The sequence below is a fragment of the Prionailurus viverrinus genome, chromosome B3, assembly GCF_022837055.1.
Source record: "Prionailurus viverrinus isolate Anna chromosome B3, UM_Priviv_1.0, whole genome shotgun sequence".
NCBI lineage: Eukaryota > Metazoa > Chordata > Mammalia > Carnivora > Felidae > Prionailurus > Prionailurus viverrinus.
The window spans coordinates 118,579,757-118,594,886 of record NC_062566.1 but is presented as its reverse complement, the minus strand read 5'-3'; the positions used below and the strand labels follow the sequence as shown (position 1 = coordinate 118,594,886).

Genomic DNA, 15,130 nt, shown 5'->3' with positions numbered 1-15,130 from the left:
ACTTCACTTCCTATTTGTAGAAATTTTCTCAAATGAACAGAACACACTAGATTGAAGGTAGAAGAAAGGCCAATGTGAATAGTTTTAAAATTAAACTATGTAATCTTTTGATGCTGTTCTACTACATTCAAATCAGTGTCCCAACTCCAACGAGGTTAAGGAGTACTCTTTCATTTATAGACCAGTGAAGAATTTTAAGGAACTTTCCTTTGTTCCTAGTTTCCTTCTACATCTCTGGTCATCTGCTTTCATCAAGGTCACAGATTCCTTTTTTTCTACTATATATAAATATTAAGCTTCCCAAAGGTTCTGTACCTTCTTCCCCTCTGAATTATACTCTTTGCCTAGACAACCTCATCCATGTGTAAGCCTTCTTTCACCCCCACAACAACTCTGACATCTATATCCAATCCCACCCTCCCCCCTAGAACAACCATCGCCCCCACCTGCTTCTGCACATCTCCTTGCAAGTATCTTACAGAGTCAAAAGAGAAGGTGGGTTACAGACAGACAAACCAAAATTGATTATTACCCCCCTCTTGTCTTCATGCCAGATCTGTTCCTCCCACTGACTTTCCTGCCCTAGTTATACCTACAACCAGAGCACATCATCAATGCTCTTCCTTCGCCTTTTGAAGAATAATTGATGCTAATTAGTAATAATGGTTAACATTCACTGAATGCTTACTACGTGCCAAGTGTTGTCCTAAGAATTCTCCATGAGAATTCAGTAAAACCTCATAGCAATCCTAAATGGCGAGCACTATTATTACACCCATTTCACAGATGGTGAAATTAAAACACAGAGAAGTTGTCCTTTATCCAAGTTTGCACAGCTAGTATGTGGCAGAGCCAGGCAGCACAAATCCAACACCGCTCAAAGTCATTGCCTTTCCAACTATTAAGTTCTTTTTCTTAACATCTCTGCAATTGACCCTTCTTTCATCACTACTCCTTTGGTATAGACTTCTCTCTCAACAAAACCATACAATAGCCTCCACCTAGCCTCTCTGCTTTAAGCCTTACAATAGCCAGCCAATCCATCATGCAAACTGCCCCTAGGGCCATCTTTCTAAAATTCAAATCTGTTACTACTCAACTGAAAAACTTCCAATAGCCCTCAACTGCAGGAAAAAAATAATGTCCAAAATCCTTACAAAGCATTGAGATCCACCCTGCCTAATGCCTCCTCTCATTATTTTCCCATTGGCCTCCATCCTTCAATCCAGCCACATTAACTACTGCAAATAACTGGTTCACAGGGCTGCCCTGAAATGTCCTTTCCCCAACAGTCTACCAAATAAAACTTCTAAGTCTGACTGTGAAATATCCTCCCATCCCAAGCAGGGTGGGACGCCGCTTTTGGAGCTACTCTATTAACATTCTACCTGGTACTTTAGTGGCTCTACTGCATGCTGTCCTTCTTTGCCTGACAGGCTTCCCAACTAGACCACAAGCTCCACGTGGGCAGGGACCTCCCTGGTACATAATAGGCACTCCCTCTGTGAATGCCTAATCACAGAATATACTTATTCCAGTAAATAGATGGCCTACTCCAAAAAAAATAGATGATTATATGTCAAGAACTGCTTTATAAATGCTTGATGATACCTCAAAGACTTTGTTCTCTTCCATAAGCCAAATTTGCCCCTGAAAATGCCACGATTTTATGCTGAAAGAAGCTCTGAGATAGTATTAGGAATTCCAAACAGTGAGGCCCCTGAAGGAGGGAGGTATGACCAGAATATGTTCCCATGGGACCCTCCAAAACCACCTGGCCAGGTCAACAAGACCACCACACACAGGGCTAAAGACAGAGGACAAGAGCCCAACACATATCCCTGGTGTCAGCCTCCACCTGAAAACTGCAAGCCCCCGGGGGGAAGGAATTGTAACAGGAGGCCAAGAGTAACTACAATCAACTAAAGAGAGATAAATACAAATTTTAGTATTGATCAGTGGCCTCTAAACCTTTCTGAACAAACTGCCTATTAGAAAAAATAACTTTAATATGTTGTCGCAAGAGATGTTTATCTAGTTATAAATAATTTGTATATAAGTTAACTATACATATCCCAAAGAATGGTCCTGCATATGCCCCATTTTTAAGGCCAATGATCTAGAGAATAATCTTCTCACCCCCACCCCCTGAAAGGCAGAGGATGAACATGATCAAACATAAGGGTGGGCCTGGAGGCCGAGACCCTCAGAACCACGGCATCCTTAGTGTGAAGGCACGTACACACCAGCACACACTGACAGGTGTCGCCCCAGCACCTGCTGCATTCCCTCCAGAGATGGGGGGAGGCATGGTCCGACAGCTCTTAGCATCAGGATTCTTTCTCTGTAGCTCTGATCTCTCAACCCTCCCACTCAGTATCCGCTTCCTCTTCTTCGTGGCAGCTCTTCTGATATCCGAGGACAATTATCCCGTCCCCAGTGAGCCTCATCTTCTCTAGGGAATCCACACAAGCTAATGGGGCCTCTCCATCTCCAGTGACAACCACATGTCTGCCTCAAACAGCCACTGCACAAGCATTTACATGGTCCCAGGCTGGCTGCTGCCTGTAATTGTTACAGGAAACCACTGGTTTGTAAACAAACAAGAAATTCTTTCTAGTCTGTCTTCAACTAGATCAAACCAGGTAGAAAGTGTATGCACTTGACACAGATTCGATGAAAACTGCCCCACAGTAAACATGCCACTCTTTCCATTCAAAGAGAGGAGGCATTTCCAGTGCCTACTGCCCACTGCAGTCCAAGTCATATCTGATACACCACCAGTTAAAGTGTTAAACAGGTATTACTAAACTCACATTCCTGGGAACCTATATCCATCCATCACGTGTGTTAGCACATGAACGCAGACACCAGCGCATGCATACAAAACATGAAAGCGCACATATATACACACAGAATGTGCTTTATTAATGCAATATTTATTGAGCAACTGCTGTCTGTCACACTCCAGTGGTTTAGCACCAAGCCTGTACATGCAGTAATTAACAAAGAGAAACAGCGTTTTCCCTTGGTTTCATGTCTTAGAGTTCTCAAAGAGAGCGCCTCCTTATATATACTCCTGCAACAAGAATCAGGAAACTCAACTGAGTTATTGCAACTTGCATTAAGGACGTGAAAGCCAAAGGGAGCCAAGAGACACATTAAAATGTAGCCACTGGTTATATATTCTACATGGGGGAAAAACAGCCCCAATCTGCATTAACACAAGGCTGAACACTCAACATCAGGAAGAGCAAACAGCAAAGTTTTCTACAGCAACTAAAACCCAACCATCTGCCCACGTGCCAATTCTCACATGACCATGTGATGTGGTCATGCCCACTTCCCAGCACATGTGTGTAGTCCAGAGAACCTGGATGGACAATGAGACCCCGGAGTAGAAGCTGATGACTCTGGATACATTTCAAGTTTAGGGTCAAAATGGCATCTGTGGGCTTTGCTCTTAAAAGTAAACTATTTTAAATCAGAAAATTATGAGATGAGTTCTCCATTCTTTGCTGCAGTGTCAGTAAAATGACCACCAGTGAGGAGGTGGCTGAGCGCCAGGCTAGCCTCGTCCCCTTTAGGTTGCAGGATGGAATTTGCTTGGCAGGTTTACAGTCTATGCCAATGTGAGAGGAACATGTTCTAGCCCTGCCTAATCCCTCTCCCTAAGAGACTTTTGCCCAACAGGGCCAAAAACATGGGAAACCCAGGGCAACCTGGCAGAACAGAAGCATTTTTGGATCGGGCATTTGTTTCCAAGGCCAGTTTCCAGAGGTAGCTACTTGATACTGCTTCGTTTTATGATCTTCTTTTCTAAAAACCATTCTGTTAGGCTTTTTAGCAAAACCTTGATGTCTATTGGGGTGTCTGACCCTGGATGCCAGGATGGGCTTGCTAAGCTAGACCAATCCAATTCCACTTTATGCTACTCCATAGCATTCTAGAACGTCTATCTTATTGCCGAGCCATTAGAGATTTCCAGGGGGCTCCCAGGAAAAGCAGAGATGCTGCAAAGCCAGCGGGGTGTGGAGGAAGATGGGACATCTTAGGGGGGTGAAATGAGGCACAGACAATAGAGCCAGAGATGGGGCCAACCATGAATCTTCCAGAGTGCAAGAGCCCTAGGAACAAAATGACTAGAGCATGAATCACCTGCTTACCTCAGAGTCTGTTCCCACATCAGTCCCTCCCACGTTGTTTAAGATTAATCTCAAGCAGTTAATTCTAAATAACTCTGTGATGTGCAGGCCGCTAGTGCCATATTAGAGAATCCCGTATGACTTTTACTTGACACAAGAGTTAATTCTTGCAGAGCAGCATCCAGAAATGTTATGACCCACCCATCCCCTCACCCACAAGGCCCACTGCAAAGGTCAGACTGCTTTAATCAGAATGGGGACCAGTGAGGACGTGGCTACAGGCCGACCGCAGCCTGATGTAGGAAAAGCTAGCTCCCTGACCCTCAGGAGTGACCACAGAGAGATACATTAGGCTGCCCTGAAAGGCACTGAGCCCCCATCCACCACTGCATTTGACTAGGGGTATTTTGGAGAGGAGGAAATATGTCTTACACAGTGGAGAAGAGGGTGGAAAATGGGTAGTTAGACCCAAAGATCCTTAAAATCCCCTCCAAAGTTATCATCCCACGATTCTTTACAATGTACCTTGGTTTCCAGTGCGTTACATAGGCAAAGCCAGGACCAGAAGGCAATGTAAATGCCTCACTGTCCTCTAAATGGATCACGGGATCTGTGCTCCATCCCTCGCAGAATATTTCTTCCCCAGCACCAGGGTCCCCCCAAATTTCAGTGTGCCTCCTCAAATCTGAGAAGGGGCTCACAGCACATCTCCTGAGCCTAAACTCCAGCCTTGCCTCTCCTGATCTAGGTGGAGCAAGTATTCTAGGGGAAGATTAGTCTTTTAGGAATCCCACAGGTGAGAGGCTTACCATCCTTTAAGCTCACCCTTCCCGCTTCCTTTAGCAGTCCAAGCTAGCCATGTAAGAGACAGGACCCCTTCTGGAAAGGAAAGAAGCCTGAGAGAATGAGGAGGAAGGAAAAAATCATGAGAATGTGGCAAGTTCCCAGCCTTGCCAGCCCTGTTCCCACTGTTTGGATCGCACACATGTGATTTCAGCCTGGCCGGTCCCTCCTCACAAGAGGGGTATTGTTTTTATTTTAAAGCAACTTATTAACTAAAAAGCTCAACACTCTCTCGCTGCACTTTGTCTATTCTCCTGGGGCTGCAGGTAACACATTCCCAATAATACCTGGAGAAGAGGGTATGGGATTGCCTGGAACACTCTGCCTGAGACAGCAAAGACACCAACCCAAGTGTTGCCAACAACCACGGGACTATTGAGATTCTGTCTTCTAAGAACTTTGCACCTGCAAATAGAGCCACTTCAGGAGAACTAAACCAGCAGTCAAGAGGCAAAAATATCAGAAGATCAGACGTAGAGAGTCTCGTGGAGAAACTTGACAGAAAAGCTCCTCAGAGTCATCTTAGGTGCAAAGATACTTAAATAAGAGCCTCAGTTAAACCCAAAGGATCCTAAGTGCATGTCACAGCTTAAACCAAGAGCCTCATGTTGCCTCCAGCTCATGTCCCTGCCTTTCTTTCATCTCCATCCTCTTCAGGCCCTTGTGTACCCTCACAGAGTACAGTGTTTTTCCCCCCAAAGAGCTGAAACATTAGCCGTTTGTAGGACCACGTGTGAAGTAAGTTTTAACACAGAGCAGAGCTGGGCAGTTTGGCCAGATGACTGTGAGATCAATTTGTTTTTAAAAGCTTGCTAGTATTGGTTCCTGAACTAAAAAAAAATTTTTTTAATTGCAAAATGCATTATTTAGGAACATTGTGGACAGCAGTGGAGGTCTGAGAGCAGATATAGATGATGACACATTTAAAGAGGGCCCTGTATTGCTTTCAAATAGGTTACCCAAAGACATCAATTTCTGGAGAACAACGGCAGTAATGACAACCCACTGGCACTGTCAGTTCCCAAATAGATCACGGAGACAGGCCTGCCTAGCCACGCTTTGTCCCTCTCCTCTGTCAGCCACAGCCTGTCACCTGTAACACAGCCCCCCAGTGAGCCGCAGCGAACCAAACATCCCAACTATAGCTGGGAAAACCTCAGGAGGAGGATGCGGGTGCCCTCTCTTTTTAAACACCAGCACTTTCCTCTGTATCAACAATAAACATTTCTAGACATGGCCTCTCTCTGCCCACTGGATATCCTAGATGCCTCCCCATATAACATTCCTAGATGCCCCTCATCTTCCACACTCCCCCTCCAAGGCTCTTCCTGCCCTGCCGGTTATGAAGTGAAGGAAAGTGTGTCTGTGATGAAGGGTCATAGGCCACTGGGGAATCACATGTACACCCAGAGCAACATTGCTGTCACTGGACAGCAACAAGTCTTAACAGAGGCGGATCCACAGAGGTGGAGCTGGAAGCTGATGATACCAGGGATTCCTTAAGAAAAAAAAATCACAAATACAGCATTAAGTATGGCACCTTGAAAGGGACCATGCAAGTGAGGATATATGAAAGGTTTTGTTTCCTGGTTAAATCCGCCTCTGTATTGATTCCCCTCCCCCACACACAAAGGGAAAGAGAAGCACAAACACAGAGAAAGAGAGTTTGGTTTTGTTAGCTGTGAAGACAGTCGGAAGGCAGCAGGAAAGCAAGAAGGAGTCTGACAGAATAATCCAGGAGCTCCATCTTTTACCGCCAACCCTGGGTGTGGTGCTGGGCAATTCCTGGTACTTGGGAAACCAAAGGTTAAGTCTGAAGAGGTCATGCTGTCCAGCGATGCTCCAGCGTGGTGTAGTTGTGCTCCAAATGCCTCATGACCCATGGGTCCAATCCCCAGTCACTTCACTTCAAACCAGGGTCTTGAGGGTGGGAATTGAATACTCAGACACATTCATTTCATCCTCTCTCATTCTCTCATATTCTCGCTTTCTGTCTGTCTGGGAGGAGTAAGGCTCCTTGGGACTGGCCGAGCTGATAACCTCCTACACCAGGAGTTTGACATTTTGCTTATCACCAGCATCCAGGGAGGCAACGCTCCATTTCACAATGGAGACACAGGCCATTTGTGTTAATGAAGGGAGCCTAGGAGCAGAAATAAAATGCCACGTTGGGAATCTGGGTTTTTAGGTCCCAGAGACACCCGCCAAACAGACAGCATCCAAACTTGCCCTCATACCCACAAGTTCACTGAAGCCTCATGTCTGGGTCTCCTCACTTTTCAGTGGGATGGTAAAGCCTGTGCTACCTGCCTCATTGTGTTGCTATGGGGGCCAGAACACCACAGGTTTGCAAAGAGTTCTAAATATGGTCCAACAGGCACAACCATTATCATTGGCTCTCAGGCAGGGGCAAAATGGCAATGAAACTGAATTCCCCTCCTTTTGTTTCTACCATTTCTCAAACTGGGATGCAGGAAAATGGCAGAGGTGGGAGTACTCAAAGGGGAGCATCAAACCTTCTACAAGACCAAATTGACACACAGTTCATTCTTACAAGCACCAGGAAGACCAACAGCCCAGAGTCAGGACTTGTTCTTTCCCAGAGACTTTGCTGATAACTCCGTACATTTCATCTGCTTTCATGCTCTCGACAACTCCACGACGTACAATTTCTTATCCTGATTCACTGCAAGGCAGGATGGTACAGTGGTTAAGTGTGGTCTGTGAAGCCAGTCCACCTAGATACAAACCTCAGCTTTGCCTCTTATTAGCTGTGTGACCTTGGACAGATTATTGAACCTCTCGTCCCTTAACTTCCTTGTCTACAAAATGAGAACGATAGTGTGTTGAGTGGCTGTGAGGGTTATAAAAGTTAACTCATGCACAGCAGTCAATATAGTGTAGATACTCCTTGAATGTTAGCTGCTATTAATTATTACGATTATTGATGAGCATACTGAATCTTCTAAAACTTTCTCCAAAGACACACAACTTATAACTGGACAAGCCCAGATTTAAGTCCAATCTTTTTCATTCCAGAAGCCATGCTCTTAAGACTACACTAAACCTTCTTCAAGTTCCAAATTTCTTTGCTCCTCACTTTCCTCATCTGTAAAGTGAGGCTAATGATATCAACCACATAGGAGTGCCATGAGGATTAGATGAGACAATGCGCATAAAGCACCTAGGCTGTCAGGCACATGATGGCATTCGATAATAGTAATACTGACATCATTATTATTTTTATCCAAGGAAGGGTTCCTGACCCTCACAGCCCTGCCCTGAAGCCTCTCGCTCAAGTTCCACCTCTGGGCCTTGTTGCACAGGACACCCACTGCAGGGAGAGTATGTTGGCCCCATCCCCCAAGCATACACCCTATCTCTTCTGTCCTGCAAAAAGGGCAGAGGACCCAGCTGATGGGCAGCTGCCCTAGGAACTGGAAACCATCTTTCCCTGACAGCCTGCAAAGGAAGATAGGGGCCACGAAGATAATTAGCCCCTGGTGCTGGGCCTGTGGTGTCTCATTACCAAATGCAAATGCAAGCTCACGTGCCACTCCAAGGCTCTTGGCAAAATGCCTGGGTAACCCTCAACCCCACTGAATTCGGACGAAGCATTTACCCCGTGTTCACCCCCTTTGTAGCCTGCAGCTGGTGTATGGATTCTGCAAAGGGAGACAGAAGACTGTTCTCACCCCCCTGAAGGGGGAACAAGGAAAAACACTCTTATTTCTTTAAAGGAGGCAGAGATGCTACTGTGGGGTGGGGGGGGGGTGTATAAAAAAATTGCTCTTCCCTCGGCAGTTAAAAGAGGGATAATTGGTGCAAGTGGCAGGCGGCTGTTCTGCCATTTAGCATACAGCATACCCAGGAAATCTCACTTGGTAATCAGAAGGAGAGAAGGAAAAAGGAGCAATCAGACCCCTATTCAGGCTCCGTTTAGCGACAGCCCCTGCTGGCTGGCTGGGCTGGTCCCACCTAACGCCTGAATGCTGGGTGGGAATCAAGTCTCAGAAGCCGCAGTTCTCCTTTGTGCATGTTGTAAGCCCTTGCTTCTGTGCCACAGTCTCCATACTGGGGAGAAGGATTCTGAAGAGATAGTCTTTACTGATTGCTCACCACTCCCCTGCAGCTCCCACCCCCATCCCTATCCCCAAGCCATGCAGGGTTGACATGGTTTAGGAACAACACTGCCATGTTACAATTCCAGCAGGATGTGCACTGGGGATGGGGAGGGAGATGTTTGTGTTTTTACACAAATGCCCAGAAATGGAGGATCAGCTGGGGCAATCACTAGAACCTTAACTTCAGCATTGGAAGCCTTTGGCCCTTGGTAAACGCTCAGGGGAAATCAGTCTCTTGGTACACCATTCCATCCCAGTTCTGGCTTGGATAAATGGGGGAAGAGTCACAAAATCCTCAGTAAAAAGAAAAGTAATTAAAATTCACTTTCAGGAAGGCATACCAAGGCCACACAGTGGTGTTGAGCCATCAATCCAACCAACCTGCAGCTGCAGACAGCTGAAGGGATGGGAAAGGGAGGCCAGTAGGTACCACTCAACCGTGTGCTTGTAATAAGGCTCGGGCCCCTTCCACCAACACCCACCGCTGTACCTCACTGTCGGATCACACCACCTGAGAAGTTAAGAGCTAAGACTCAAGACTGCAGCTTCTGGTTTGGGCCCCTGCCCAAGTCAGCAGGAAGAGATAGACAATGAGCATGTTTTCCCCCAACTGAATAGGACCTCATGACTCTTCACTGAATTAACCTAAAAGTGGGGACACACAAGTGGTATGTGATATAGGTAGGCCCATTTAATGAGACTTGGGAGGATAAATCAACATGTGATGCCTTCTCCATCTTTCCCTGGCCCTACCCCACCTGCAACAGGCTGACTTCATACTCAAGGAGCTCCTCAGTAAGACTATTACTGAAATGTACACACCTTGGGAGCAAATCAATTCTTCATGACCATAAGGTTGTTAAGAAATTCAATACATGCATATTCATAACTAAGAATGGTTTAAAAATAAAGTATCAATTTCAACTCATTTCAAGGTAATAATAAACTCTCAATGACCCATGAGGGGACAGCTCTTTTGGGGGAGCTCATGATACCTCTTCATTGCCCAGTGAGCTCCAGGATACTGGTAACAGGAGACTGGGCTAGATCAAAACCAGTGAATATGCTGTGCCATAGCTCGACTATATTCCAAAATAGATATGTTTAATTTTAAAATCATATTGAACTACCTGCACTTCTTCTGTCCTCTAAGACCCTTACTAAAAAGGCAAGATTACACAAACAAGTCCAAAGTTGAGCACCGGAACATTTTGTTTACAAACATAACACCTGGAAGTAAAAATCTGGGACCTTTTCTCCACCATGTGCCAGAATGTTCAATGTGACCATTAATTAAGTTAGGAGCCTAGGAATGAAGTTTTTCTCAAGTAGGATGTGTGGAGTTCAGTCTGCAGCCAGAGAAAATAACGTTTCACCACATGAAAGAAGATAGTGAGTCCAGGACCTCCAACCCCTAGGCCCAACTTTTCCACAGCAACCATCTCCAGTATCTTCTAGGTTCTTCCTAGAGAAGACACCCAATGGGGGATCAGAAGAGCCCAAAGCACATAGGGGAGATAGGCCCATCTGTGCATTCTTCCCAGGGTGCAGCACAGAGATATTCTGGAGCCATCAAGGCATGGAAAGCCAGACAGGCCAAGCAAACATCAATACCACCAGCATGCTAGAAGCTAATGGACCACAGAGAGTGCCTCTGACAGGCCCCGACCACATCCATCTGAAGCTGCAGGAGACCTCCCAGCTCTTCCTGTTCTTGAACTGCTAAAGCATGAAGTAAAAAATGGATCTTCCAAACTGGGTGCAAGCCCTCACACAATCAAATGTCAAGGCCTATCCTACAAATCGGGACAATCAGATAGATGCCTGGCACACAGGACCAACAGCTGGGAATAAGTATGCTGGTTTCCGGTCTATGACATGTACAACTGAAAGGAGGCAGAGTAGTGAGTGGATGCATCCTCACAGCCAACCTCACCACATCATCTTTAGACAAATGGGTAGGCATTTGTTTAGACTATTGATCTTGTTTTAGGTACATCTGCTTAAATTTGTCCCCCTTAATATTTTACAGGTGAGCTTTTCCTGCTTACTGGCTAAAAATTAACTATGTGTACAGAGAACGGGTATTTTCTAAAAGCCTGTAATGTATTTTTTGTGACTGATTAGACATGATGACAATTACCAGGATCAACAGACTCCAAGTTATCAACAGTCAATTCTGATACCTCTCCCAACACCCACCCTCACCTCAACCTTTGCACTGCTCTGTTCCAACTGTTACTGTTACGACAGAGTTCATTTACTCTATTTATGTATCAGGAGAATAAATGAGCTGTGCTCTGTGTTTGCCTTCTTCAGATAGAGGTATCAATCCACAGCCACTAGACGATCTGAACCCTGCAGAAAGAACTATTATTAAAATATCCATGTTGTATTTAGCTATTAAAAAATTGACTGCCTACAATCTGCTCTAAAGAAATGCTACTGGAAACCTGAAACACACACACACACACACACATACACACACACACACACACACACACACACCAAAAGAGAGAGAAAAGACAAATCATATACATATACAGTATGGAAATTCTTCCTGCAGAAAAGTGCTGATCCAGACCTGCCCAGAGGAAATGAGTTCTTTTTAAACACAAAGAATGCAATCAGGGATAATCAGCAAGTTAACAACACACTTGCAAACACCCTAGTCCCTAGAAAGGAAGAATGCCAGCTTTCAATGCAAGTTCTGAGAACAGAGCAGACCCTTTGGGCGAACAAGACGTCAGCGTCTTCAGGCAGAACTTTCTCCAAAGCGAAGAAGCTTTGGAACGGAGTCAGCTCCAGAAGGCACCTGCTTATAAGAAGTGCTTCAATAACCACATTCCCAAAGTGGCTTTGTGGGCTGGGGTGGCCTCGGGTCCTCTTCCCCATCCACTTTTCCAATGGGCTCCATGGGGAAAAAAAGAAGCCAATAAAAAGTGGCACGCACGTCTTGAATCTCCCTCTTCCGCAGCCCAGCCACAGGAGGGAAGATGTGATGCCCAGCCCAGCAGAGGAAACAAGCAGCAGAGACCTGGGAAGGGCTCCCACAATAGCCCCTACATGACCTACAAAGGGGTCTCCAACAAGATCCTCGAAGTGTCCTACTCTCCAGCATCCACCACCTATGAAATAAACTTTGCTTTGATTTAAAAAAAAAAAACATTTTTAATAGGAGTGGTTAAAATTCATATGAATTACAACCTGCTTTAGGGGTTGGGCTATTATGGGATGGCTTGAGGAACACCTACAGACACTATTTTTAATTACAAATCCCAAGGCAGGGGCCTCACCAAAATGAAAAAATCCTGGAAGTCAGTGCTGGGACACTCACCTAGCCCCACCTACCTGACCTCTCTTGACCTGTTGGTTCTCAATCTCAGCTGCACAATAGAATCATCTGGGGAGCTTTAAAAATACACATTGGATTGGGGCGCCTGGGTGGCGCAGTCGGTTAAGCGTCCGACTTCAGCCAGGTCACAATCTCGCGGTCCGTGAGTTCGAGCCCCGCGTCGGGCTCTGGGCTGATGGCTCAGAGCCTGGAGCCTGTTTCCGATTCTGTGTCTCCCTCTCTCTCTCTGCCCCTCCCCCGTTCATGCTCTGTCTCTCTCTGTCCCAAAAATAAATAAACGTTGAAAAAAAAAATTAAAAAAAAAAAAAAAGAAATCTGTTTAAAAATACACATTGGATCCCACCCCCTACAAAATTCTGATTGAATTAGCCCATAGGGTGGCCTGAGAGTTTTTAAACCACCCTGCAAGTGATCCTAATACGCGAAGCCAAGGTTGAGAACCACTGTTCTGCCCTATACCATCCCACCACCTTCCTGGAGAGACCAGAATGGGATGGCAAAACATTTCTAGAAGAATCCAGGGCTTGATTCAAAAAGGAGAAAATCAAACTTTGCCTCCTCATTCCAGCCTCTCAACATGCATACCCCTGTGGTCAGTTCTCACATTCTTTGTCACTTCAGTGCTTCCTCCTGCTCAAAGCCAGGCCTTCAATGAGTCCTGGAGTCCATGAATCTGGATTTTAGGTACTTGTCAAAGTACAGTCTGGGCCACTTCTCTCGGATCTAATCCCATACAGTCAGAATTTGGTGAATAAGGTGAGGGCAATCTAAGTCCTCAGGCATGAGCCTTACCTTCCCTCTCCCTGGGAAGCTGTGGTTGAACTTGAGAGGCTTGTCAAGGCTATACTGAGTATTGCCAGCCCCCTTGGGGGTTTGGCTAGACAAGGCTCCTGTCAGTCTCTGTGCCTTCCTGGCCATTCTCAGTACATGGAGAGGAGGAAGAGGACAGGAAAGAGGAACCTCATATGAAAAATCCTGCTGCTAGAATGAGGAGGTGAGTAGTCCCATCCCCAGCTGCCTCCTCCACCCTCCAGGAACCTCCCCAAAGACTGTGGGATGAGAAGCAAATGGAAGGGCTGGGATGATGGCGGGCCAAGAATGGACCTGCAATCCATCCACCCTCATTCCCCTTGGCATGGGCACTCTTTTTCCTGGGGACTAAGGAGGAAGTGATGAGGAGTGTCCCACCCATCCCAAGGGTCCAACTCTCAAGGGATCAGGAGGGACAGAGATAGCCACACTGCCCATTTCTATCAGATTCTTGCTCTGTGCTAACCCTGCTGTCTGCAGTGGAAGCAGCTGATCTGGGGCACACACCCTTCAGCCTGCTCCATCTAGCCCTTTGAGTACAGCCAAACATCTGAGTAAGAAGCCCATGGTTGAGTAGCCAGGATTCTCTCCTTGCCAAGATCTGATGGGTTTTCCATTGAGAACAATCGAAGGATTTCCAAAGGGACCCAATTATCCAACATGTAGCTAAAGATGCCCTTCAACGATAGTGGTGGTTTCTATCCATGGTCTTGGCCTCACCCAATGCAGTGGGTGGGTCTCTAGTAAGAGAGGACTAGGGAAGAAGGTCTTACCTTCTGAGCAGAGCTTGCCACCATAGCCAGTGGTGGAACAGTCACAGGTGGGGTGGCCATCCAGGAGAAAGCAGATCCCACCATTTTCACAGGGACGCTCACCACAGGGTCCCTCAGCATCCAACTGGACACCTTGGCTCCCCAGAAGCCGAGGCTCTGAGTTGCCATATTTGAGATCCAGGATTAATCCTCTGAAGCCGGGCATGGCCTGTACTCCATCAAGGGTCAGGGCAGAAGGTCGTATGTCCGCGGGGACTCCGCCAAGGAACAAGTCACTGACCACATCCATGTAGGGCCGCTGGGGCTGCAGCTCACCCGCCTGGCCCTCACCGTCAAGCACCAGCACCGTGCGCAGGCGGTCCCGGCTCACCATGAGGAAGTGCCAGCTGCTGTCATTCACCTGCTTGTTGGACAGCACAGCGGTCTCCGCACAGTCCATGCTGAAGCGGAGCTGTACGCGGCCATCTGCCAGGGAAAGGCAGAGGAAGTCACAGACGCCGCCATCGTCCAGGTAAAGGAGCAGCCCCGTGGAGACATTGGTCTTGAACTGGAAGCTCAGGTCACTGCGCGTGCTGGCATCCCAGCGGAGGTAACGGGCCCACTGGTTGGGGAGGCCCATGAACTCGAGGCCCAGGCAGAGCCCCAGCAGTGACCCCAGCAGGACACTCACCTTCAGGGTGAAGAAAACCGAGTGCGCAGTGAAGCTCATTGTGGCTGCCAGGACTGAGGCCAGAGGAGCAGACTGGCAAGGAACAGCCCTGAGGGGAACAATCCCCCTTGGCAGCGGGAAGGGAGAGAGGAAGAGGAGATGGTGGGGGGGGGTGGGTACAGAGAGCACACAAAAGGAAGGAGGCACACGCACAAATATCCAGAGGGTGAGGAAGAAGGAAAGTGAACAAGACGGCCCCAGATGGGTGCACGAGCAAGAAATCCAATAAAGAAGCAGGGGGGGAAAGACCGAGCAGAAGAGGAGGAAAGTCAAGTGGGAAAATGTGGGATTAGAGTGAGGAGCAAAGTGTCTTTCTCCAAGAAAAGATCTCAGCTATCCATGTGGATCCGGAGGCCTTGATTCAAGGAGAA

At 46.9% G+C, this 15,130-nt stretch overlaps 1 protein-coding gene across 6 annotated transcripts in view; it reads right to left on the bottom strand.

Moving 5' to 3' along the window:
- The window catches only part of NRXN3 (neurexin 3), a 1,506,001-nt gene extending 1,491,153 nt beyond the window's left edge, over positions 1 to 14,848 (bottom strand). For all 6 annotated transcript variants that reach the window (XM_047863767.1, XM_047863768.1, XM_047863771.1 and 3 more), the window contains exon 1: positions 14,051 to 14,848. In XM_047863767.1, coding sequence (XP_047719723.1) covers positions 14,051 to 14,759 — 709 coding nt within the window. In that variant the 5' untranslated portion in view covers positions 14,760 to 14,848. The remainder of the gene's footprint in view (positions 1 to 14,050) is intronic.
- Between the last annotated feature and the right edge of the window lie 282 nt (positions 14,849 to 15,130).